Here is a 27,945-nt window from a genome sequence, read left to right as displayed (position 1 = left end):
GCCAGTATAGTTCGAATTCGAAAAAAAAAAAATTCTGAAAAAAATTTAAACGTGGGGGTATACCCGAAAAATGAAAAAACCCATACTTTGAAGGCCGATATCTCGGCTTCTATGGGAGCTATCCGGAAAATTTCAACGGTCTTGTCTTAGTTTCGCTCTTCTGAATCCAACGAGGCCATCCGCAAGATCGTAGCTTTTACGATAGCTGAGATATGGCATTTTTGATGCCCATTTTTGGCTTCAAAAACGTGGTCAAAAAGTGACAATTTCCGAATTTTCAAAGTGCTCTCGTTCCCTTATTTCTGATCGAATCCTGTTATAACCCGGTATTTTCGTGATCTACTTGATGAGAACAATCCGCCGGTATAGTTAGTTCGAATTCGAAAAAAAAAAATTTTCTGAAAAAAATCCAAACGGGGGGGTATACCCGAAAAATGAAAAAACCCAAACTTTGAAGCCCGATATCTCGGCTTCTATGGGAACTATCGGGATAATTCCAACGGTTTTGTCTTAGTTTCGTCCTTCTGAATCGAACGAGGCCATCCGCAAGGTCATAGCTTTTACGATAGCCGAGATATGGCACTTTTGATGCCCATTTTTGGCTTTAAAAACGAGGTCAAAAAGTGACAATTTCCGAATATTCAAAAAGCTCTCATTCCCTTATTTCTGATCGAATCCTGTTATAACCCGGTATTGTTATTGTTTGTATCATTATGAACAAATAAATAATCAATTGACACTCGAACAATCAATGAACTTTAAGAGAACCTTAAGACTTACTTGATCACTATATTAGACATTTACGTTGACAAGTATGACGGGTGTCGACGGTAGTGACGTTGACAGTTAACGGTTTTAAGTCATATTAATCCAGAATAACCAATCTGACTAGAAAGAATTGTCAGCTTTCAGTCATGAGACAAAATCACACATTTCTGACTTAGTTTTAAGTATTTTTTACATACAACGTTTTTATTGTGATGTTAAACATGTCTAAATTTATATAAGCCAATTGATGACAATAAATAATATGAGTTCCTTGGTTTTGGTTTGGTTTGTGGTTTTAATGGTAACTGCTACGAGGCAATCTGCCAGCACGATTTGGAGATTCGGGAAAACTGTCGGGTATGTACCCTGTTCCCCGAATCGATATTTTCACAATTTTTAATACTGAAATGCACGGTGACGCCTCCCCTACGATGCATCCGGCTTGGCTACCGGCGTGAATAGGTTCAGCTACCACTGGCAAAGGGCAAGGGCAGGGAAGGGTCTAGGAAGGGTACCAAAGGATAGGAAAGGAAAGAACGACCACGTGTTGACTGGGTGCAAGATGACGCGGAAGTGAGCTTGATACTTTCACTAAATTTACTTCTTAAAGGCACGTTATATCCAACGGCAAGGGGTAGGAAAGGGTTTAGGAAAGGAGTCCGAAGAATAGGAAAGAAATAGAACGACCACGTGTTGACTGGGTGAAGGATGACGCGGAAGTGATACGAGTTCCTTGTTTCATTGATAGTTATTTGAACTTTCCTAACCTAACATATTGTCACCACCTTATCAGGGAGTTGCTTAGTTCAATGTTCTGACGTCTGGCACTTTCGCCACGTTATCAGGGAGAGTAATGAAGTTATGAAGACCCAAATAACTAAATATTGTTTTTCCTCTTGGATATAATTTCTAAAAACTTGGATTAAAATATTTGTAATTCGTGGATTTTCATGGTTTTTTTAACAAAAGCTCAAGAACACTCCAAGGTATTTTTTAAAAGAAAAATTAAGCCGATATACGCAGTACAAGTGGAGTTATGAACTAGATAACTTGAGATTGTCTTTTTTCTTGGATATGATTTTTAAAAACATAATTAAAAATGTTTCTTATGAATGGATTTTTTTAATGAAAACTCAAGAACACTCCAAGGTATTTTTTAACAGAAAGATCAAGCTGATCTGCGCAGTAGAAGTGGAGTTATAAGCTAGATGACTTGAGATTGTCTTTTCTCTTGGATATGATTTTTAAAAACTTCTATTACACGGATTTTCGTGATTTTTTAAACGAAAGCTAAAGCGCACTCCAAAGCACCTTCTAATACAAAAATCCAGCTAATATAAGCATAAGAATTAGAGCTATAATCCAAAGAGTTTAAGACTGTCTTTCCTTCTTAGATATGATTTCTAGAAACTTGGATAAAAATGTTTCTAATACATGGATTTTCATGATTTTTTCAATAAAAGCTGAAAAACACCCCAAGGTATTTCGTGTGTTTACTGCTTCTTTATTAGATTCATTATATTTAAAAACAGATCATACTTTTAAGTTCTGAGTCATTTCATTAGCAAGTCGATAAATCGTTAAAGCAAAAAGGTAAAGTGTTAGACATTAATGACTACAAAGATTATTTTCAATCAATAAATAGTAGCAGGACAAATAATAATAAACAATAGGCAATAGACAACTTTTTAGATCTCTTTCTATTCAAAACAAAAAATTGACGAAGAGCCAACCAACAGTTTTAAGTACTTTTAACATACAAAGTTTTCATTTTGATGTTAACCATGTCTAAATTTAATTGAACAAGTTAATGATATAAAATATGAGTTTAATATATCAACTTTGTTTCATTGATAATCAATTTGAAGTTTCCTAACTTCACATATTGTCACCAACTTGTCAAGAAGTTAATTAGTTCCAATTTCTGCCGCATGGCACTTTCGCCAATGTATCAATGAATTTATAATTGAAAAATCCTAGAGAGATTTTGCCGTTGTATTTCAACATTAAAGAAATAATTTATTAAACAGCTATAAATAATTCCAAGAATATTTAAACATGGCTACTATAATCCTTATACGATTTGCTTTATCACAAATATTAACCAAATTAATTCACTGTATATAAATCGAGGTATATCACTTTTTCTCAAAGCTAATAATGTACCAATAAGCCGATCAATTAACCAAATTAGTAAAATATTTAATATAAGTAAATTTACAGTCAAATGTAATAGCATTCCGTATTTCATCATGAAACAACAATTGACCACAATGTCCCATCAATTTAGAAAAATTATAGCCATCATCGGTTAAGTCGTAATTTTTTTTCCAATATTAGTGGCGCACAATAGCCATTGTAGTTAACTAGCGATAACTTAACGAGAAAACGAATAACTTGTTGCCTATTAATAAAAATTTTGAAAAACCAGGTGTAACCGCGTTCCGCTTATGCACTTTATGGGTGATTTTATTTATTTGTGTTTAAATTTATCGCATTTTTTATTATTGGAAATATTTGAAGGTTCTTTAGAGTTCATTGTTAGTGCGTGAATATACATTTATATAATTAAATAATAACGTATAAACAAACGGTAAGTACGCAGGTATTTTAATAAATTTTTATTGTTAAACAGCAGCAATTTAAGCAAAACAAAAAAACACATACAAATCATTGCATAAATAAAGCTCCAATGTAAACCTGCTAAGTGATAATAATAATTTTTTCTATTGAATCGATTTTTTCTCAAGTGCTTACTTAAACAATCATTTTATTATGATAAACTGTTCAGATGAACCGTAATCGTAGTAGATCTGTAATGGTTTTGGATATTCATCGTTAAGATTCCGTTTGACATTGAATATCAGATAAGACAGTCATAATTACAGGTTAACACGTCTTGGATTGATAAAAGGTGGAACAATGGAATAGCAGTTCAGTATATAATTGAATGTTTTGAGTAAGACCTTGCTGATTGTGTTCATGTTTTTGAGGTATGCATATTGTCATTATTATCACGTTATAGTATATATGGTTGTTGCACAATAAAGAAAATGTAGATAAAGGCATTGTCAACCTATGAAATTATTTTTTTAGCTTACTGAAATGTTATCAAAAGCATTTAGGAGATCAAAATACACTCCTTCTATAAATTTGCCTTTAATAAGCGCCTTAGTGTTTTCCATTTATTTTTTAATACCCTGATTTCTGCTTTTCTCAACTACTTTATTCGATAATATTTAATATAGGAAACAAATAATTAAAATAAAAAAACAATCATGTTCAGAGAAGCGAATTTACGAAACGGTAATTTCCCTGAATAATTTATTTCCAATCGCGCTTTTTAAGTAGCTCCTAGAATTCATCAGTTGATTTCTATATAATAATTAAACATAAACATTGTTGCTTTTTGGGATAATACCCTAAAAGTCATAGAGAAATAGAAGAAAAATTATATTAATGGTGTTCAGTGACTTTTGATCGATATATGTGTTCTTTATATAAAAAAGATAAGTAGGGGTTTTATTTTAAAGAAATTATTAGAAAACACCAAAATGTAACAAATTATGAAAAAAAAAAGTCATAATCCATAGTGTGTATTTAAATGTATTAATAATTAAATAAACATTGATATTTAAATCTTTTCTTTTGTGCCTAATTAAGACATTTTTTGAATTGTATTTTTTAAATACGACCCTGATTATTTATTTGCATTGCTATAATTATTTTCAATTTAATTAAAGCTTTTAAGGTTATTAATAAGAATATTTAATTTGAATGTCATTACTTCAATAAAATTTAATTAAAAATACATCTAAGATTAAATTATTTGATTAAAAAGATATTTTTTCAATTGTATTTCTTAAAATACCACCCTGATTATTTATCAACATTTTTTAAATATAGAAATTACAAGTTTATTTATTTGCATTAATATTATTATTATTTTGAATTTAATTCAAGCTTATAGGGTTAAAAAGATTTTTTAAATAGAATATTTAATTTGAATGTGTTTGTTTCAATAAAATTTAATTAAAAATGAAGGTAAGATTAAATTATCTAAATCGAAAGATATAGATTTTTTATTTATAAAGAGTTTTTTGTTTTAATTTTTAAAAATTTATTTATTTCCATTGCTATTATTATTTTCGATTTAATTTAAGCTTTTAAAGGTAAAAAGGATATTTTTAATAGAATATTTAATTTGAAGGTGACTGTTTTTATTAAAACTCAACAAGAAATATAGTTAAGGTTAAATTATTTAAATAGAAGATAATCAAAAAATTTAAAGAAGTTCAAAACAAAATATTCATTTTAATCATTCGTTGGTAAAAAAATAAATAAAAATAATAAAAAGAGCTAGATTTCTGTAAACAAACACATTTTTTTTAATTAACATAACTATTTAAAAGGAAAAAGAAGAAAAATAATAAAAAATTTACACCTTCAAAAATTCGAATACTAAATTAAAATATCATATATATAATCTATATTGTACTAATTTTGTTTCTCTTAAAACAAAAAATAAATATGAAAAAAGAATAAGATAATCGCACATTAAATTCCTATGTGGTCCCTAAAATATTAGTTTCAAACAATTATTATACCCGAAAAATGAAAAAACCCAAACTTTGAAGCCCGATATGTCGGCTTCTATGGGAGCTATCGGGAAAATTCCAACGGTTTTGTCTTAGTTTCGTCCTTCTGAATCCAACGAGACCATCCGCAAGGTCGTAGCTTCCATATTAGCTGAGATCTCGCATTTTTGTGGCCCATTTTTGGGCTCAAAAACGGGGTAAAAAATTGACTTTTTTCCGAATTTTCAAAGAGCTATAATTCCACTTGTTCTGGTCGAATTCCGTTATAACCCGGTGTTTTCGTAATGTAGGTGATGGGAATAAGCCGCTGATAGGGTTTTCTAATGCAATTTTTGGGTTTAAAGAAAATCGATTTTTCGCATTTTCAAAGTGCTATAATTCCCTTAGTTTTTATCGAAACTCATTATAACCCGGTGTTTTCGTGTTGTAGGTGATGGGAACAAGCCGCTGGTATAGTTAATTCAAATTCGAAAAAAATCAATTTTTGGTGAAAAATTCGATACGGGGGGGTATACCCGAAAAATGAAGAAACCCAAACTTTGAAGGCCTATATCTTGGCTTCTATGGGAGCTATCGGGAAAATTCCAACGGTTTTGTCTTAGTTTCGTCCTTCTGAATCCAACGAGACCATCCGCAAGGTCGTAGCTTCCATATTAGCTGAGATCTCGCATTTTTGTGGCCCATTTTTGGGCTCAAAAACGGGGTAAAAAATTGACTTTTTTCCGAATTTTCAAAGAGCTATAATTCCACTTGTTCTGGTCGAATTCCGTTATAACCCGGTACAACATCTCGTGAGAGTATAAGCCGCTGATAGGGGTTTCTATAGCTATTTTTGGGGTTTAAAGAAAATCGATTTTTCGCATTTTCAAAGTGCTATAATTCCCTTAGTTTTTATCGAAACTCATTATAACCCGGTGGTTTTCGTGTTGTAGGTGATGGGAACAAGCCGCTGGTATAGTTAATTCAAATTCGAAAAAAATCAATTTTTGGTGAAAAATTCGATACGGGGGGGGTATACCCGAAAAAATGAAGAAACCCAAACTTTGAAGGCCTATATCTTGGCTTCTATGGGAGCTATCGGGAAAATTCCAACGGTTTTGTCTTAGTTTTGTCCTTCTGAATCCAACGAGACCATCCGCACGGGTCGTAGCTCCCATATTTGCTGAGATCTTGCATTTTTGTGGCCCATTTTTGGGCTCAAAAACGGGGGTAAAAAATTGACTTTTTTCCGAATTTTCAAAGAGCTATAATTCCACTTGTTCTGGTCGAATTCCGTTATAACCCGGTGTTTTCGTAATGTAGGTGATGGGAATAAGCCGCTGATAGGGTTTTCTAAAGCAATTTTTGGGTTTAAAGAAAATCGATTTTTCGCATTTTCAAAGTGCTATAATTCCCTTAGTTTTTATCGAAACTCATTATAACCCGGTGTTTTCGTGTTGTGGGTGATGGGAACAAGCCGCTGGTATAGTTAATTCAAATTCGAAAAAAATCAATTTTTGGTGAAAAATTCGATACGGGGGGGTATACCCGAAAAATGAAGAAACCCAAACTTTGAAGGCCTATATCTTGGATTCTATGGGAGCTATCGGGAAAATTCCAACGGTTTTGTCTTAGTTTCGTCCTTCTGAATCCAACGAGACCATCCGCAAGGTCGTAGCTTCCATATTAGCTGAGATCTCGCATTTTTGTGGCCCATTTTTGGGCTCAAAAACGGGGTAAAAAATTGACTTTTTTCCGAATTTTCAAAGAGCTATAATTCCACTTGTTCTGGTCGAATTCCGTTATAACCCGGTGTTTTCGTAATGTAGGTGATGGGAATAAGCCGCTGATAGGGTTTTCTAAAGCAATTTTTGGGTTTAAAGAAAATCGATTTTTCGCATTTTCAAAGTGCTATAATTCCCTTAGTTTTTATCGAAACTCATTATAACCCGGTGTTTTCGTGTTGTAGGTGATGGGAACAAGCCGCTGGTATAGTTAATTCAAATTCGAAAAAAATCAATTTTTGGTGAAAAATTCGATACGGGGGGGTATACCCGAAAAATGAAGAAACCCAAACTTTGAAGGCCTATATCTTGGCTTCTATGGGAGCTATCGGGAAAATTCCAACGGTTTTGTCTTAGTTTCGTCCTTCTGAATCCAACGAGACCATCTGCAGGGTCGTAGCTCCCATATTTGCTGAGATCTTGCATTTTTGTGGCCCATTTTTGGGCTCAAAAACGGGGTAAAAAATTGACTTTTTTCCGAATTTTCAAAGAGCTATAATTCCACTTGTTCTGGTCGAATTCCGTTATAACCCGGTGTTTTCGTAATGTAGGTGATGGGAATAAGCCGCTGATAGGGTTTTCTAAAGCAATTTTTGGGTTTAAAGAAAATCGATTTTTCGCATTTTCAAAGTGCTATAATTCCCTTAGTTTTTATCGAAACTCATTATAACCCGGTGTTTTCGTGTTGTAGGTGATGGGAACAAGCCGCTGGTATAGTTAATTCAAATTCGAAAAAAATCAATTTTTGGTGAAAAATTCGATACGGGGGGGTATACCCGAAAAATGAAGAAACCCAAACTTTGAAGGCCTATATCTTGGCTTCTATGGGAGCTATCGGGAAAATTCCAACGGTTTTGTCTTAGTTTTGTCCTTTTGAATCCAACGAGACCATCCGCAGGGTCGTAGCTCCCATATTTGCTGAGATCTTGCATTTTTGTGGCCCATTTTTGGGCTCAAAAACGGGGTAAAAAATTGACTTTTTTCCGAATTTTCAAAGAGCTATAATTCCACTTGTTCTGGTCGAATTCCGTTATAACCCGGTGTTTTCGTAATGTAGGTGATGGGAATAAGCCGCTGATAGGGGTTTCTATAGCTATTTTTGGGTTTAAAGAAAATCGATTTTTCGCATTTTCAAAGTGCTATAATTCCCTTAGTTTTTATCGAAACTCATTATAACCCGGTGTTTTTGTGTTGTAGGTGATGGGAACAAGCCGCTGGTATTGTTAATTCAAATTCGAAAAAAATCAATTTTTGGTGAAAAATTCGATACGGGGGGGTATACCCGAAAAATGAAGAAACCCAAACTTTGAAGGCCTATATCTTGGCTTCTATGGGAGCTATCGGGAAAATTCCAACGGTTTTGTCTTAGTTTCGTCCTTCTGAATCCAACGAGACCATCCGCAGGGTCGTAGCTCCCATATTTGCTGAGATCTTGCATTTTTGTGGCCCATTTTTGGGCTCAAAACCGGGGTAAAAAATTGACTTTTTTCCGAATTTTCAAAGAGCTATAATTCCACTTGTTCTGGTCGAGTTCCGTTATAACCCGGTGTTTTTGTAATGTAGGTGATGGGAATAAGCCGCTGATAGGGGTTTCTATAGCTATTTTTGGGTTTAAAGAAAATCGATTTTTCACATTTTCAAAGTGCTATAATTCCCTTAGTTTTTATCGAAACTCATTATAACCCGGTGTTTTCGTGTTGTAGGTGATGGGAACAAGCCGCTGGTATAGTTAATTCAAATTCGAAAAAAATCAATTTTTGGTGAAAAATTCGATACGGGGGGGTATACCCGAAAAATGAAGAAACCCAAACTTTGAAGGCCTATATCTTGGCTTCTATGGGAGCTATCGGGAAAATTCCAACGGTTTTGTCTTAGTTTCGTCCTTCTGAATCCAACGAGACCATCCGCAGGGTCGTAGCTCCCATATTTGCTGAGATCTTGCATTTTTGTGGCCCATTTTTGGGCTCAAAAACGGGGTAAAAAATTGACTTTTTTCCGAATTTTCAAAGAGCTATAATTCCACTTGTTCTGGTCGAATTGCGTTATAACCCAGTGTTTTCATAATGTAGGTGATGGGAATAAGCCGCTGATAGGGTTTTCTAAAGCAATTTTTGGGTTTAAAGAAAATCGATTTTTCGCATTTTCAAAGTGCTATAATTCCCTTAGTTTTTATCGAAACTCATTATAACCCGGTGTTTTCGTGTTGTAGGTGATGGGAACAAGCCGCTGGTATAGTTAATTCAAATTCGAAAAAAATCAATTTTTGGTGAAAAATTCGATACGGGGGGGTATACCCGAAAAATGAAGAAACCCAAACTTTGAAGGCCTATATCTTGGCTTCTATGGGAGCTATCGGGAAAATTCCAACGGTTTTGTCTTAGTTTCGTCCTTCTGAATCCAACGAGACCATCCGCAAGGTCGTAGCTTCCATATTAGCTGAGATCTCGCATTTTTGTGGCCCATTTTTGGGCTCAAAAACGGGGTAAAAAATTGACTTTTTTCCGAATTTTCAAAGAGCTATAATTCCACTTGTTCTGGTCGAATTTCGTTATAACCCGGTGTTTTTGTAATGTAGGTGATGGGAATAAGCCGCTGATAGGGTTTTCTAAAGCAATTTTTGGGTTTAAAGAAAATCGATTTTTCGCATTTTCAAAGTGCTATAATTCCCTTAGTTTTTATCGAAACTCATTATAACCCGGTGTTTTCGTGTTGTAGGTGATGGGAACAAGCCGCTGGTATAGTTAATTCAAATTCGAAAAAAATCAATTTTTGGTGAAAAATTCGATACGGGGGGGTATACCCGAAAAATGAAGAAACCCAAACTTTGAAGGCCTATATCTTGGCTTCTATGGGAGCTATCGGGAAAATTCCAACGGTTTTGTCTTAGTTTCGTCCTTCTGAATCCAACGAAACCATCCGCAGGGTCGTAGCTCCCATATTTGCTGAGATCTTGCATTTTTGTGGCCCATTTTTGGGCTCAAAAACGGGGTAAAAAATTGACTTTTTTCCGAATTTTCAAAGAGCTATAATTCCACTTGTTCTGGTCGAATTGCGTTATAACCCAGTGTTTTCATAATGTAGGTGATGGGAATAAGCCGCTGATAGGGTTTTCTAAAGCAATTTTTGGGTTTAAAGAAAATCGATTTTTCGCATTTTCAAAGTGCTATAATTCCCTTAGTTTTTATCGAAACTCATTATAACCCGGTGTTTTCGTGTTGTAGGTGATGGGAACAAGCCGCTGGTATAGTTAATTCAAATTCGAAAAAAATCAATTTTTGGTGAAAAATTCGATACGGGGGGGTATACCCGAAAAATGAAGAAACCCAAACTTTGAAGGCCTATATCTTGGCTTCTATGGGAGCTATCGGGAAAATTCCAACGGTTTTGTCTTAGTTTCGTCCTTCTGAATCCAACGAGACCATCCGCAGGGTCGTAGCTCCCATATTTGCTGAGATCTTGCATTTTGTGGCCCATTTTTGGGCTCAAAACCGGGGTAAAAAATTGACTTTTTTCCGAATTTTCAAAGAGCTATAATTCCACTTGTTCTGGTCGAATTCCGTTATAACCCGGTGTTTTTGTAATGTAGGTGATGGGAATAAGCCGCTGATAGGGGTTTCTATAGCTATTTTTGGGTTTAAAGAAAATCGATTTTTCGCATTTTCAAAGTGCTATAATTCCCTTAGTTTTTATCGAAACTCATTATAACCCGGTGTTTTCGTGTTGTAGGTGATGGGAACAAGCCGCTGGTATAGTTAATTCAAATTCGAAAAAAATCAATTTTTGGTGAAAAATTCGATACGGGGGGGTATACCCGAAAAATGAAGAAACCCAAACTTTGAAGGCCTATATCTTGGCTTCTATGGGAGCTATCGGGAAAATTCCAACGGTTTTGTCTTAGTTTCGTCCTTCTGAATCCAACGAGACCATCCGCAGGGTTGTAGCTCCCATATTTGCTGAGATCTTGCATTTTTGTGGCCCATTTTTGGGCTCAAAACCGGGGTAAAAAATTGACTTTTTTCCGAATTTTCAAAGAGCTATAATTCCACTTGTTCTGGTCGAATTCCGTTATAACCCGGTGTTTTCGTAATGTAGGTGATGGGAATAAGCCGCTGATAGGGGTTTCTATAGCTATTTTTGGGTTTAACGAAAATCGATTTTTCGCATTTTCAAAGTGCTATAATTCCCTTAGTTTTTATCGAAACTCATTATAACCCGGTGTTTTCGTGTTGTAGGTGATGGGAACAAGCCGCTGGTATAGTTAATTCAAATTCGAAAAAAATCAATTTTTGGTGAAAAATTCGATACGGGGGGGTATACCCGAAAAATGAAGAAACCCAAACTTTGAAGGCCTATATCTTGGCTTCTATGGGAGCTATCGGGAAAATTCCAACGGTTTTGTCTTAGTTTCGTCCTTCTGAATCCAACGAGACCATCCGCAGGGTCGTAGCTCCCATATTTGCTGAGATCTTGCATTTTTGTGGCCCATTTTTGGGCTCAAAAACGGGGTAAAAAATTGACTTTTTTCCGAATTTTCAAAGAGCTATAATTCCACTTGTTCTGGTCGAATTCCGTTATAACCCGGTGTTTTCGTAATGTAGGTGATGGGAATAAGCCGCTGATAGGGTTTTCTAAAGCAATTTTTGGGTTTAAAGAAAATCGATTTTTCGCATTTTCAAAGTGCTATAATTCCCTTAGTTTTTATCGAAACTCATTATAACCCGGTGTTTTCGTGTTGTAGGTGATGGGAACAAGCCGCTGGTATAGTTAATTCAAATTCGAAAAAAATCAATTTTTGGTGAAAAATTCGATACGGGGGGGTATACCCGAAAAATGAAGAAACCCAAACTTTGAAGGCCTATATCTTGGCTTCTATGGGAGCTATCGGGAAAATTCCAACGGTTTTGTCTTAGTTTCGTCCTTCTGAATCCAACGAGACCATCCGCAGGGTCGTAGCTCCCATATTTGCTGAGATCTTGCATTTTTGTGGCCCATTTTTGGGCTCAAAAGCGGGGTAAAAAATTGACTTTTTTCCGAATTTTCAAAGAGCTATAATTCCACTTGTTCTGGTCGAATTCCGTTATAACCCGGTGTTTTCGTGTTGTAGGTGATGGGAACAAGCCGCTGGTATTGTTAATTCAAATTCGAAAAAAATCAATTTTTGGTGAAAAATTCGATACGGGGGGGTATACCCGAAAAATGAAGAAACCCAAACTTTGAAGGCCTATATCTTGGCTTCTATGGGAGCTATCGGGAAAATTCCAACGGTTTTGTCTTAGTTTCGTCCTTCTGAATCCAACGAGACCATCCGCAGGGTCGTAGCTCCCATATTTGCTGAGATCTTGCATTTTTGTGGCCCATTTTTGGGCTCAAAACCGGGGTAAAAAATTGACTTTTTTCCGAATTTTCAAAGAGCTATAATTCCACTTGTTCTGGTCGAATTCCGTTATAACCCGGTGTTTTTGTAATGTAGGTGATGGGAATAAGCCGCTGATAGGGGTTTCTATAGCTATTTTTGGGTTTAAAGAAAATCGATTTTTCGCATTTTCAAAGTGCTATAATTCCCTTAGTTTTTATCGAAACTCATTATAACCCGGTGTTTTCGTGATCTACTTGATGAGAACAATCCGCTGTTATAGTAAGTTCGAATTCGAAAAAAAAAATTTTCTGAAAAAAATCCAAACGGGGGGGTATACCCAAAAAATGAAAAAACCCAAACTTTGAAGCCCGATATGTCTGCTTCTATGGGAGCTATCGGGAAAATTCCAACGGTTTTAGCTTAGTTTTGTCCCTCTGAATCCAACGAGGCCATCCGCAAGGATGGATCGTAGCTTTTATGATAGCCGAGATATGGCATTTTTGATGCTCATTTTTGGCTTCAAAAACGAGGTCAAAAAGTGACAATTTCCGAATATTCAAAAAGCTCTCATTCCCTTATTTCTGATCGAATCCTGTTATAACCCGGTATTTTTATGATCTACTTGTCGAAAACAATCCGCTAGTATAGTTAGTTCGAATTCGAAAAAAAAAATTCTGAAAAAATCCAAACGGGGGTTATACAAATTTTTTGTAGCCCATGTTTGCATAAATACATTACTATTATTTTATATTAAACATTTTAAACTGTATTTTATTTTGAAAAGTCTCTCTGTTTAAAATTAATAAGGGCAAAATTGTCTATTACTACTAACCTAATAATACCGAAAATAAAATTAAAACATTCATAATTAAATTTTTTTTTCCGTTTTTTTCTATTTAATTTATTTCAGCCCTTTAAAATTTATTTTTTAATATTTACTGTATAAAACTAAGTAAAAAAACTCATATAAAACCGAAAAACCCCTTTTTAACTATGACGAACATAATGGCGGCGATAAAGTTAAATACACCATATTATTAGTAATTAACTACGTCATACAGTTTTTTTTTAGATTTCCTTAAACAAACTGACTGATTAAAGCGGACTTAAGTATAATAATTGTATGATAACGCATTTTCAAATAATATTAATAATAATCATATATTGCAGGGTTTTGGCGGGAACTTAAAAAATTAATGAACTTAGTACGAGCCTAATGTAAATTTGTTAATGATAACCGCATTAATTTAAGGCCTGATAAAGAACGAAAATGCGTTTTTATGTCTGTTCAACCTATTTAGGTTGTAAGTGTTAATAAATATGATAATGGAAGGGATATTTTAATTAGGAAAATATTTTGCTTGTTTTATATAAAATTAATAACTAAGGTAGCAAGAGAACTAATTTCTTTGTTGATATTTATTGCACTTCTTGTTTGATTTAATGGGAAACTATGGAACTTTTATAATAATTATCCTATATTAATTTTTGCCTTAAACCTCTTTAATTAATTCAAATATATTAAGACATATATACAAGTCTCTCTAGCTCAAATTAAAAATTACATATATATTCAATATTTAAATTAAGTTATCTCAATAATTAGTTTTGGTTTGTGTAATTTATTCTTAATTTAAAAATGGTATTAAAATTATTATTTTACTAAACGAATGTTAATTTAGAATTTAATTTTATTAAAATTAAACGTTTTTTGAAGTAGGTAATTACTAAAAATATGGTGTATTTAACTTTATCGCCGCCATTATGTTTAACATAGTTAAAATTGGGTTTTTTGGTCTTATGAGCATTTTAGGTTGAGACTAGAGCGAATATGAAATTAAAATATGTTTATTAAAACGATGTATAATTTGGGTAAAATTAATTAATTAAGAGGTAAAAATTAATTAAAGCAAGTGAATTATATATAGATAAAGTGAGTTTGGAATTATAGTAATCTTATTATATTCTATATTGTAATTTTCTGAGTGTATTGGACTTTTTATTTTTCTTTTTTTTATTTTTAAAATTAAATTATTCGAAAAATCTCATAAAAATAAATAAATTCTTATATTTTATAAACTGTGTTTTCAACAAAAATATGTTTGTTTAAATAACATTTTAAAATTATTTACAATTAAGGTTGATTTAATTAAATGGAAGATATCTTAAAAAAATTATTAAAGAGAGTAAGTTGAAGTGAATTTTGAAAATATTAAAGTAGCCTTCAAAATAAAATTAAAATTAAATATTTTAAAACGATTTTTACTTACATTTAATAAACAACTAAAAAGGAATAATTAAAGAAAATCGGTTAAGCAAACATCAAACTGAAATATTTTAATAGCAATTTGAAATTAAACAAAAAAAATAATTTTTTTAAATTAATTTAAATAATTAGAATTTAATCTTTCCAAATCAAAAAAAAAATTTTATTCTTCTGAATTATTAAATTAAAAAATACATTTAAAGGAAATCAAGCAAAAAAGTTAAAAGTTTTAAGTATTTTAATAATTATAGTCAATATTTTAATTTAATTTGATATTAGGTTTATAAAAATTAAATAATATGACGCAAAATAATAAAAGTAATAAAAATGTAGTAATTTTTTTATTATAAGAAATTAAAATATTTAAAAAATTGCTAAAATTAAAAACATCATTAAGTTTTATAAACTGTGACCTAATTTAAAACATGTTTGCTAAAATAATTGTTTTTAATTAAGATTAAATAAAGTAAGGAAAGGTTAACTTAAAGAAATGGTAAATTCTGGAAATATTTAAATCATAGATATGAGATATTTTTATTTATTTACTACTTAATATTAAATTAAATAAAATGAAATTTAATAAAAGCTTTAATCTTTTCTAATTTTATTTAGAGAGAGTTTTCAAACTTAGATTAAAAATATTATTGAGATTAAAAAATAAATTAAAATCAACTAATTTGAAATGAATGATTTACGTAAATTTAATTTTAAAAAGATTTAACCTTAATAATAATTCTAAATTAAAAAGAACATGATTTAAAAAATATATTTGATAAAAATTAATTAAAGAAAATGTGAATCTTGAAATGTTTTAATCTTACGTTTTTAATTTTATTTGTTTTAAGTTTTTAAATAGATATTGGAAATTATTAAAAATAATAAAAAGTTTTTTTTTAATTTTGAAAGTGAACTATTTAAACAACACTTAAGATTAAAACATTAAATCAAAAAAATCATAAAATTTTATAAACTGCATTTTCAAATAAAATCGCAAATATGTGTGTTAAAATAATTTAATTAAATAGAAATTAAAATTAAATTTCGAAATATTTTAATTTTAATAATAAGTAATTTAATTAATTAATATAGTTAAAATTTAAAAAAATAATACGAAATTTAGCTCTTTTTGATAAAAAGTAAAGGGTCTTTTCAAAATTAAATTAAATTTAAAAAGTAAAATATTTAAATAAATCTGCTTTGAATTTAAAATTGAAGAATATTATTTTAAAATTAAAATATCATATATATATCATTAAATTAAAATAGTTTAATAATGAATTAAGTTTTTGTATAAAATACTAAAAATTTAACTTTTCTGCATTAAATAAAAATTAAATTTTTTATTTTAGCTAAATTTTTTATTGTTTGTGTATATATATTTGCCGTTTGAACCCTCAGAATTGTAACATATATTTTTAAATTAATAAAATAGCCTTCTCCAAAATATTTAATCGAATATTTATTCACTAAGTTAAAATAATTTAATTTATTAATGCACCGAATTGTTTTAAATATTTAATTAAAATAATAAAATCATATTTTTTTCCTCATTAACATTTTAACCCTTAGACAGCAAAATTTTTAAATGTCTAATTAATGAATATTTTAACTTAATTTTAATTTAAAAGAGACCTCATCCAAAGGATTAAACTCGACCCTTAAATCATTAAATTAAATTTAATCTAATGATGAATCATGTTTTTTGGAAGATTTAATTTAATTAAAATTATAAATATTTAATTCCTCTGAATCTTTTATATTTTATATTTTAACCCTTAAATAGAACAATTTTTAAATAATAAAACATTTTAATAATAAAAAAACGTTTACCAAAGTACGTCAACTTAGGATTAAAAATCGGATATTAAATCATTCAATTAAAGTAATTTAATTTAATGATAAAATATAACTAATTATCTTAGAAAATTTAATTTAAATGAGATAAATTAAATTTTTCTAAATCAAAAAAATTAAATTGTTAGTTTTGAAGATTCTGTATTTTATCAATAATTTACATTTTAACCTTTAAAGAGCAAAATTTTAAGATATATTTTTTAATATCTATTTATTGAACATTTTAATTTAATTTTAATTAAAAAAAGTCCTCCAAAGTAGATACGTACATTAAATGAAAAATAATTAAAATTAATAATGAACCAATTTTTTTAAGAAAATTTAATAAAAATTTAATTTGCCTGAATGAAAAAAAATAGTTAATTTTAACAAAATTAATTATAATTAATAAACTATATTATTCTACCACTAAATATGTTAAAAGAATTTTAATTTAAAAAAGAAAACGTATTTCAAAGTATGTAAATTAAGTTAAGACTTAAAAGTTGATCATTAAACCAATTAATGAAAATAGTGTCGCTAAATTACGAAGTAGTTAAATTAATCACAATTTAATCCCTCTGAATAAATTAATAAATATCAATACTTATTTTCAGAATAATCGGATACTTATACGTTCTTTTTTACGATGGCAGTCTTGGATAAGAAAGACACCAATAATTCAACGTAAGTAAAATCAATTTATAAAAAAACAAACAAGATATAAAACCGATTAATTTTGATAAGCTAAAACAGGCTTAAATATTAATCCAGATAAATCATAGTAGGAATTAATCGAAATGCATGGAATTTAAAAAGCCAATTTCTTTATTGATAATAAAATTTATTACAGTGACATAATCAGGATTTATCTGCGATTTGTTTGCATGATCGATTTTATTATCTAGTAGCTTTATTAGTCATACAAGGGACCTTTGATGGGATGTTAATTTTTTTCCCATTTATTTCAGGACGATCCTGATAAAGAGCAACGAAGTACTATCAACGTTCCGATCAAGTCTTGGAAAAAGCAAAAAAAAAGATCCGTCCGCTCCATATAATCCTTATGATCATCGAGAAGTGGAACATCCAAATGGGTACGACAAAATCACCTTATTTATAAACATCGTTTACAGATCCACCTTTTGGTGTACATTGGCTTGACTTGACTCACTTTTTCACCATTTTGTCCGGATCATATTACCATACTAATTTTCAGGTTTCTTGGGGCATTTATCCATATCGTAAAAACATCCCTTGGCACCGGAATCTTAGCCATACCGAGAGCCTTCAAGAGTGCAGGTTTACTAGTAGGTTTCATAGGAACAATATTGGTTGGACTAATGTGCACTCACGCCATACACATTCTGGTAAGAATTCCTGAACATTTCCAACAACAATATTTAGTAACTTTGGTGTCTTAAGGTTAAAGCGTCTCAAAAGGTCTGTAGGAAAACGAACACTCCCAGCTTAGGTTATGCAGAAACTGCCGAGGAGGTTGTTAAATTAGGACCGAGGTCTTTGAGAAGGTTTGCCAGATTTTCTAGGTAAGTTTTTACATAGATTTCAAAGAAACGGTAGGTCCTAAACACGTTAGATGCTATAGTTTTTTGTAAAAGATTCCAAAAACACCTTGAATTGAGAAGTTAGATTAAAGTCATGACAGTATCATCAACAAAAAGCACAAAATACTCATACATAGGTTGCAGAATTCACTTTCATGTGAAACATAGTCAAATGCCTTAATCTTCGAAATAGTAGAGCTTGGATATTGGAATATGTTCGTTTGAGGAAAAGATAGATGCTAGTGATTTTTCAAGTTCGGATATTTAAGAGTTTTTTTTTTTTTTAAGTTGATATTAAAGATTCCTTGATTCTAGAAGTTTTCTTTCTTCATTTAAGTAATTTATAGTGTCCTATACTTACAATAGTTGATTATTTATTTTATTTGTTTGGATGAAATTTAATAAACATACAAATTCTGGTGTTTATACTATACAAATTTTATTTTCATTATATCTGAGAATTTGCATCTTTGCCATTATTTCTTGGATATGCAAGAGTTTTACTTCTTAAACCTATAAAACTTTAAGTAAATTAGATTTTGATAGAACATGCTTGAAAGTTTTTGCAGATGATGCAACAAGACTTGACAGGGATCCTCAAAAGAATTTAGAAAATACCTAAAAAATATCTGTTTTTCGTCCATAATATCCAATCTAATAACACTGTTTTTGTATTAAATATTTATTAATATACATATATATATATAATTATATCAAATGTAAATGAACAAATTGTGTTATTATATTAGATATTAATGACGAAACCATTTGTTATTCATGCATATTATTTTAGAAAACAATGATTTCTGAAAATAATTTCTTACTGGTAAGTTGTGTGGGGTGGGTGGGGGGGGTAAGGGTAGGTTTAATGAAAAACAGTTTTTTTGGCCGAAAATAACTGCCTGAAAAAAAATGCCTTTTAAGAAAAATATAGGTGATAAAAATATCTATAGTATGCATTTTTTATCGCAAATAGATGGAAATTCAGTTTTTTTAAGATAAGTCATGTTTTTAAAAAATTTCAGTTTTTTTGGTTCCAGATAACTTTTTATTATATAGGTTCAAAAACACAGTTTTTAAATTAAAACTGTTAGTATATTTATTAACTGTATATGGTCAAGGTATACTTATTTAACTGTAGAATATAGGTATAGCATACATAGTACAGTGCTTTCTGTAGTCTGAGCGTTTAAGCGATGTAGGAATAAAGCCACAATCTCCCAATAACAATTATATTTACAAATATCCCAAACAATAACTTTGAATAAATAATAATTCTTAATTTATGCAAGTCTTATCACTTCGAGTCGAACCAATATATCTATTCCCTTTTGTTATCTCGCCCTGCGAAATATATTAAAGAATGTGACGATCGCCTGAGTTATTCCAAAAACATCCGATCAGGTGAGTCATGTCGTTGAATATTTTAAGTTTCAGAGGTGGGTTAGGAAGGGTAGTACGTCAATAATATCCAATCTAATAGCACTGTCTTTGTATGAAATATTTATTAATATACATATATATAATTATATAAAATTTAAATGAACAAACTGTGTTATTAGATTATATATTAATGACGAAACCATCTGTTATTCATGCGTATTATTTTGGAAAACAATGATTTTTGAAAACAATTTCTTACTGGTAAGTTGTGTGGGGTGGGTGGGGGGGGTAAGGGTAGGTTTAATGAAAAACAGTTTTTTCGCAGAAAATAATTGCCTGAGAAAAAAATGCTTTTTAAGAAAAATATATGTGATAAAAAACCTATAGTTTTTAAATCTATACTTTTACGATTTTTTTAAATTAAAACTATTGGTATATTCATCAAACGTACATTGTCAAGATATATTTATTAAACTGTAGAATATACGTAAGTATATCATATACGATTCTGTTACAAGCAAGAAAATTTCGGCATATTAAAAAATTCACAAGTAATGTACATAGCTACTCTTTACACTCGATCACTTCACGTGAACAACTATCACGCGGACATTTTAACCGATATTTATAGTTGCAGTACAAAAATAAATATTTAAACAGCGATATTACTCTTAATCTGGGCGGTTCTATTTCCTTAATTGGTAAATCTGGATGTCGAAGACATTGGTGTAGGTTTTGGTAAATTATTGACGTTGTAGCGAGGTCTAAAAACATTATATTTTGAGGATCTTTAAAGGATTTGCAATATCCATCTATAGGTCTTTTAGTAAAAAAAGAATTGACCTGAGGTACGGGAGGCTTTTAAATACTATACGCATTAGATTAGTATGATTACATTTAAATAATTAATTTGTACTTGAATATCATTGAATTCTCTAAAAAAAAATTTCGTAACGATCGAGGCTGATTGGATTTGGTTGTCTTACCTTTGTAAGAATAGAGCCATTTATCTTTAAGATAAATAAATAAATAAAGGCTTTGTCTATCATAATCATGATATTTTAATTAAAGAAAGGCTTCTTGATTAGAGTATCTTTTAATTTATTAAGTTTCTGAAAAACTAGCTGCTGGGCTTATGAGGAAATTTTCCTCGTTATTTGGATTCTTATATTTAATTAAGAATATTTGGGTCAATGTATTAAACCGTTGATTGAAAAGGGACTCGCCTCTTCATTCATCAGGTGAGTCATTCTCATTTAAAGTCGTCAAACCAATAGTGAAAATCGTTCATTACAAAATATTTAATATTATGCAAAAAAACAAACAAATCATTTTCTAATCATGTTTTATAACACAATTTGGCAAAAGCAGTGCAATTTTTTTTTTACTTTACCCATTTTTGAGTGATTCTGCTTACTGAACTTTGTCAGGTTCGTCACAATTTCTTAAAAGTCAGAAAATTAGCCTTAGACCCAGGTTAAGAATTCTTTTTAAAACATGAATTATTGCAAGAAGCCGATGGGTAATTTATTTTTTTTTAGTTTCTATTTTTCTATAAAAAGCAATACCATATTTTATGTGTTTTTCTAAATAGTGACGAACCTGACACTGATGTAACAAACCTGACAATGATGCTAAAAATTGATAGAAAACAAACACATTTAAATAATAATTGTTTTTTTTTTATTAAATGGCTCCAATTACAAAAACGTTTAACCAAAAATGTAAATTCTAAATTTAACCAAACATAACAAAATAAACTCTAAATTTTAAGTAACTCATAACAAATAATAAAATACTTAGGTTAAATTAGTTGATGCCTTCCCCATTTTCAAGCCAAAACGGCGTTTTAAACTGTAAAATTCGTTTAGTTGCATTAGTAGGTGCTTCAATAGAACCCACTATATCTTCAAATTTATACCAGATCTTGTCTTCCTTGATTGGCCAAATGTATTTATTGACTCCTACAGAATGCAGAACTTTAACTTCACAGAATTCATCGTTATTTGTATCAGTAACAACGCCCGGATATATCACATTGTTATATTTAACAAGCAGCCATTGATCAATTTTTACATTTTCAAAGGTCACAGGTAAAAATTGTTGTTGTTGAAGCTGTTGTTGAGGAGTGGTATCTTCTGGGTTATCGTCTGAATCTACAGTTTCACAGTCTTGATAATACATCCGTTGCAATGAATGACAATTACATGTTGTAGGCAATTTCTTGCAAAAACACGATAATTTGCGTCCATATAAATCGGACTCAGAATCTTTCAAAATAATTTGACCTACTTTCATAATGCCTTTAGTCATTTTGTAACGATTATTTATTTCTTTTTTGGAATCAAAGTTAATGACATCTTCTAAATCGATCCAATAAAGTTTCACATTTACTTTTCCTTGAAGAATCCTAAATAACGCTTCTGCATCTGGAATGTCATTCCCTTTACAGACAAGTCCATCAGCTACTCTTTTGACTGCAGCCCCAACACCATCCGGAGCACCCTTACCATGCGAAGCCTCTGAAAAGTTCCATGAAGCATTTGAAAATCCATAATCTCTAAAATATGTATTCAAATAAAAAAAATTGTCCTTGTTGCGGTATTGTGATGTTGGGCCATCACTAAAGAAGTTAACAGTTTGCACACCATTTTGTTTTAGTTCTTCTAAAACAGGACGTAAGTGGGCCCAAATAGCAGGAGGGTCATGCCGAGTACAGGAAGAAATGGTACATATACTTTCAGGAGGTTTATTGTCATAGTAAACTACAACGGTATGGAGACTGGCCTGGTTGTGTGAGGAACCGAAATGCATTGCCTGTATTTCTGAACTCATTTTGCATGAGTAATTTTCAGAAAAATCTATATGTACAGCAGCCTCTTCATAAGTTAGTTCAGAAATACATTTTTGCCTTTGACTGGCTTGATGATTTTTTTTAAAGACATGCCAACAGAACATTGTTTTTAGTTCTGCATTAAAATTTGTGCATAGGTTCTTTAGCATTCCAGATTCACGGATAAGCTTTGTTTTATTAACAAAAAATGTTTTGCCTGATTTGCTCCTTTCCTCTTTTTCAAGTTTCCAAAAGTTCCAATTAACTAATTTATTTGGATCTTTAATATCCGCGAGGATTATAGCGGCCTGATCTTGGCATTTTGGGCAGATATTTTTCATGCAATCTTTTGATTTTACATCACACGTAACCAGCTTACATACGTTTTCGATGTTGCGTTCTGTGCATATTTTTTCTTTTACTAAAGTATCCAGTTTATGCTGTATATTGGAATGTTTTTTGCACAAGCAAGAATCTCTATCGGAAAGTTTTGGTTTCACAACCCAACAAGGTCTATGCCTGCAAAATGTCGCAAAACTAATTTTACTACAAGGAAACTCTTTGCAAAACTTTTCATAAAGATTTTTAAGGGTTTCCTTTAGCAATCTTTTCTGATATTTGATCTTGCCTCGTGTTACTGTTTATTTTTTTCCCGGTGTTAACGTAGTTATGTCATCTCTATTAAAAAAGTCTCGTATTTTTTTATGAAGTGGATGTAAAGTAAGTCGACATCTTCCTTTCCCTTTTGACATTGTAGTTGAAGAATGACATTGGAGTACCTTTTTAGTTCTTGTTAAAAATTTATATTTTTTGACAATGGTTCCACTAGTGGCTCTAGAAATAATTTGCTTTTCTTTTTCGTTGTTTGTTTTTGAGTAATTGTCTTTTATTTGTGCAACTAGTGCATTATGAAAAACTAGAGTTTTTTTTACAGTTTCAGGAACATTATATCCTTTGGTATCTTGGATGGCTTTACTGTAAGGACTAGCTGTTTCACTTTTCTGACTCCCTGCCACAACATTCTTTTTCTGGTATCGCTGGCAACGTTTCTTATACTTCCGTAAAGACTGCTTTGTTTTTTCCAACGCCTTTTCCAAACGCTTGATTTTCCTGTATGCAGCAGTTCTGTCCTTGCGAAGTCTCTTTCTTCCGGAAGACCTGTTAGCCTCTAAGTAAGATTGATTTCTTGGAGGTTCATTTACTATTCCAACATCTTCCATAGGAATATGATCGGGCAGGGGTATCGGACTTCCCGGTGGAGTATTTTGCTGAAGAAATTGGTCCTGTTCACGTTCATGTTTTTTTATCTGCCGACTTTTCTGTTGGTACAATCTCCATTTTTTTCTTTAGTAACGCTGCTCCCTATCGGAAAGTTCTTCTATAGACTTTTTGGACTTCTTTGCCCTCTTTCGGCTTTTTTCCAAATATTCTTGTCTTTTTTCGGGGTTTTCTTTCAGTTTTTCTCTATAACGCCTTGCACGTTCAGCCGGTGTTAACGGCATTGCTGAAAATAATGTCTACTTTACTACTTTTAACGTCAGGTTCGTCACGAACTTGTCAGCTGCGTTACGAAAGAATAGTAACGCAGCTGACCGTGACGAACCTGACATTTTATTAAAAATAAGACTATTTGACTATGACCGGCGACCGGTATTTTATTGTAAACATAACCTAACTTTTAGTTTGCTTTGGTTAACAAAATACAATAATTAGTATTAAGAAAATATAAAGAAATTTAAAGTTATTTGCGTGACGTAACTGACAAGCAATAAACATACTCACCTTAAAGTCACAAGAAAACACTTTTTTAAACACAGTATTTAACTAAAAAAACACTTTCTTTACACTGCGTAGCGACACTATGGTTTCATTTAGCAAGCAGGTGGTTAACTGGAAATAGTAAATTGGTCCATATAAGAATTTTACGCTTTCTTAATAGTAGTGACGAACCTGACATATTTTTTAGAGACAATACTTTGAAAGAATTTAATAAATACGAAAAGCAAAGACGTGTTTCCTATAGGCGAAAAGTTAAAAATTAAATCAATATTTTTTAGTTATCTAAGTAAAGCCTAAGTAAAAAACAATTCCTTAACGAAAAATCATGATAGTATGAAAGCAACTAAGAAAGAGACCGTGACGAACCTTGACATTTTGTGACTTTAAAATGAAATAAAATTACATTGATAAAATCAAGATATATTATTTCCTAAACATGTGATTAATCCGTGTTTAGTTTTTATTTTAAAACATCTAATCGACACTAACAAACAAAACCTGAAGAAAAAAGTCTTGAAGACATCAAATATCAAAGTTAAATGAGAATGACCCAGGTTTAGATACTCATATCTAAACCTGATTATGTTAATAATGACATATATGTGCTGAAACATCTGAACTATTAACGGTTTTATATCTCTGATCAAGGAGCTTCAACGAATAAAATTTTTTTTCAGGATATTTGTTGAAGGAGGCTTATTTGCAATACATTTCCTGGCAGACTCCGTCTACGTGGTATTTATTTCAATAAGCTTAACCAAGGTATGTGGAGAATGGAGAACCTTTAATGGAATCCTGTGACTCACACATAACCTCACTTTACAGCTAATTTCCGCATCGTATCCAGATATAGAATCATGGCCTGACTACAGTCTGAAGCTAATCATTTTAATCCCTTTACTGATTTGTGGACAAGTCAGGGAGCTAAAGCATTTAGTACCGTTCTCATTTATAGCGAATCTGATGCTTCTCTTAACCTTTGGAATCACCGGGTACTACATGTTTATGGGCATTGGAGATGTGAAAATTGAGGAGAGAAGTTTGGCTGCTGGTATAGCAGGTAAATAGTCCCTTTTATTCTATTAAGCCCATGCGTAATTTCATATTTGTTTTAGGCATTCCATCCTTTTTTAGTACAGTACTATTTTCCATGGAAGGTATTGGAACCATTATGCCAGTGGAGAACTCCATGACAACATCCAACTTTATTGGATGTCCTGGAGTATTAAACTTTGCAATGGCAGTTATTATAACGCTTTATACTTCCATTGGGTTCTTGGGGTATTATAAGTTCGGTGAAGAGACTGCTGCTACAATTACATCTAATCTACCAACTAAAGATTTGTAAGTAAGGTTTGCAGAAGAGAGGACAAGATCCTTATGGCTCTTTTTTTTCATTATTAATTAATTTCCATTAATTGCGAAGTCAATATCCTTTTATTAGTATAGAAAGTATCTGTTGCTAAAGCCTGGAACAGATGCTGGATTGATACCTGGAGATTTGGAGAGCGAAATACCAATAGAAGCTTTTATCATTAATAATATGGTTTAATTGGCTTCCAATATTGGTCTTTTTTATCTTTTCTTCCATTTGTTCCAGTTCTATTCTTTAGTCACCTGTCCTGAAACAAATTTTAGGCAGAAAATCCTTAAGGTACCCTAGGATTATCCATAATTTTTACTGCTAGCAGATCCTAAGTCTATCACAGGTAAATTATCCATTGACTCTCTTCATCAACCACAAAAAAATATCTAGGTGTGGATTCATCTACAATTCACACTTCTCGACTATTTCGTGAACCTATGACTAAATATTAAAGGGAGTAGATCGATCTGCAGAAAATCCCGATCTTCTCTTCTTTTAATCATCAATCACTTAGATCTACAGCTTTCAGTTGACCCCAGTGGTTCAGCTATGGTCTTGTCATCTCAGAATTTAATGACTTAAAGTTTAATTGGAGAATTTTGCTTCAAATAATTTTTCTTTTTTGAAGATTGCTTTGCTAGAATGGACAATCCAGAGTAGTAAAATACCACTTAGTGGCACATTAATGTAATGATAAAACCACAAAATACTCTAACTCAGATGTTCGTTCAATTCTTCGTTGAATCGAGGCGACTATTAGGTACCAAAGCATCCCAAATACTACCAAGTCGTGCAAGAATATTCATTATCGTGACATAATTTTCTAGACGAATATTCAATTTAAATTAAAACAATTTTCACCGATCCATGCGGTTTGACTGCACTCTCTGCATCTAGTTTTTTGATATTTTCTAACATTTTATTCTTGTTGTGTTTCAGACCTGCTGAAATAGCTCAAGCTGCTGTGGCCATAGCGGTATTCTTCTCTTTCATGCTGGTCTTCTATGTTCCAGTGGACATTGTCTGGAGTAAAATTAAATACAGGATACCGGAGTCCCGATGGAATATTAGTCAAATTATTTTGAGGAGCACCATGATTATTATAGCAACTGGTAAGTAAGCAGTTTAAAGTTAATTCTTCTAATAATGATATAGAAACAGTTCCAATTCAGTGGTTTTACCAGGAGCTTTTGTCAGATATTTATAAGCTTTTGATGGTTGCTCATGAGCTTCAGTAAAATACCGTTTCGTCAGTTTAGTATTTACAATTTTAAGTGGTTCCCTAAATAACCAATAAACCTTGTAAAAGCGTTGACTTTAATTTGAAAATAAGTTAATGCAAGTCCTTCTGATGATCCAGCATCTTCAAGACAAAGAAGAAGAGTAATTATTAGAGATTTTTTAAAATTTAAATTAGATGAAGATGATAGACAAGTGGCAAAGATGAAAAAATAGTCTCTAACAAACAGCATTAATGAATTGTTGATTATTGAGCTAAGGAAGAGATCAGATATTTAATATTATTTTCTGATAAGATAATGCAGCTCAGAGCGATGCATCCTAGAGACTAATGATTAGTTGATCACTAGATATAAGCTTTCTAGTTTATGCAAATGTATCATTGATGATCTAAGTTCCTTAATACTCAATGATTCTCAATATCTATGTGTCTTACCTTTAAGTTATAATGAAGAGGAACATGTATTAAATGGGAATAAATTTTGACAATTAACTTGCATGGATGATCGTGTTTCTTTTGGTAATTCTGGCAAATTATTTACTGATTATTGATTGTCAGTGATTCATGAAATTAAGGTGCAGAAAACCATATAGAGTTCCGAGTTTTTTTTGAAGATACCTCCTGCTACATATTTCCATCTAGAAATAAAAGTTAACTTCTGAGTCATTGATGTTCTTATCAAGGCTAAAGTCGCTGTAGAGTCTGACCATGAAGAGGAACCTTCAAAGGTTACAGTCAGAGAATGTACAAAAGCAGAGTATAGCTCAAACCTTGGAATTGACTGTAAAGGTCCTAATCTTGTTTTTGAAGTAATTAATTGTACATGAGTTATACCGTCTTGAGTAACAGGTAACGCAAATAAATCGTACTTAAATTTTATATATAAATATTTAATACAAAAATAGCGTTATTAAATTGAACTTTATGTATGAAATGATTATTTATTGTACTATTTTGAAAAACATTGATTTTGCAGAAGAGTTTCTTACTGGGAAACGGTTTGGGGTGGGTGGGGGGGTAAGGGTTTTGCTAATAAAAAACGGGATTTGCAAAAAATGATTAAACAATTAACTTATAACCTTCTTGTATCGATTAGCAATAGATGTCTTTATAATCATAGAAAGTTTTAGGTAAATTGCTCTTGATTTGAAATTTTATAGTTGGATTAAAATAATGTTTGGACTTTTTTTTGCAA

General features: G+C 31.4%; 1 protein-coding gene across 2 annotated transcripts in view; it reads left to right on the top strand.

Moving 5' to 3' along the window:
- Positions 1–3,170: 3,170 nt before the first annotated feature.
- Positions 3,171–27,945, top strand: part of LOC126744552 (proton-coupled amino acid transporter-like protein CG1139) — a 28,243-nt gene continuing 3,468 nt past the window's right edge. Inside the window, exons 1-9 of one of the 2 annotated variants that reach the window (XM_050452008.1) lie at positions 3,171–3,361; positions 17,202–17,271; positions 17,556–17,681; positions 17,804–17,954; positions 18,010–18,131; positions 24,822–24,906; positions 24,970–25,204; positions 25,260–25,488; positions 26,450–26,622. In XM_050452008.1, coding sequence (XP_050307965.1) covers positions 17,234–17,271; positions 17,556–17,681; positions 17,804–17,954; positions 18,010–18,131; positions 24,822–24,906; positions 24,970–25,204; positions 25,260–25,488; positions 26,450–26,622 — 1,159 coding nt within the window. In that variant the 5' untranslated portion in view covers positions 3,171–3,361; positions 17,202–17,233. Of the gene's footprint in view, positions 3,362–3,573; positions 3,762–17,201; positions 17,272–17,555; positions 17,682–17,803; positions 17,955–18,009; positions 18,132–24,821; positions 24,907–24,969; positions 25,205–25,259; positions 25,489–26,449; positions 26,623–27,945 lie in introns of those variants that run through there. The other variant, XM_050452007.1, reaches the window with a different exon arrangement.

The sequence above is a fragment of the Anthonomus grandis genome, chromosome 14, assembly GCF_022605725.1.
Source record: "Anthonomus grandis grandis chromosome 14, icAntGran1.3, whole genome shotgun sequence".
Taxonomy (NCBI): domain Eukaryota; kingdom Metazoa; phylum Arthropoda; class Insecta; order Coleoptera; family Curculionidae; genus Anthonomus; species Anthonomus grandis.
Note: the sequence above shows the minus strand (reverse complement) of the source record. Positions and strands in the feature narration are given on the sequence as shown.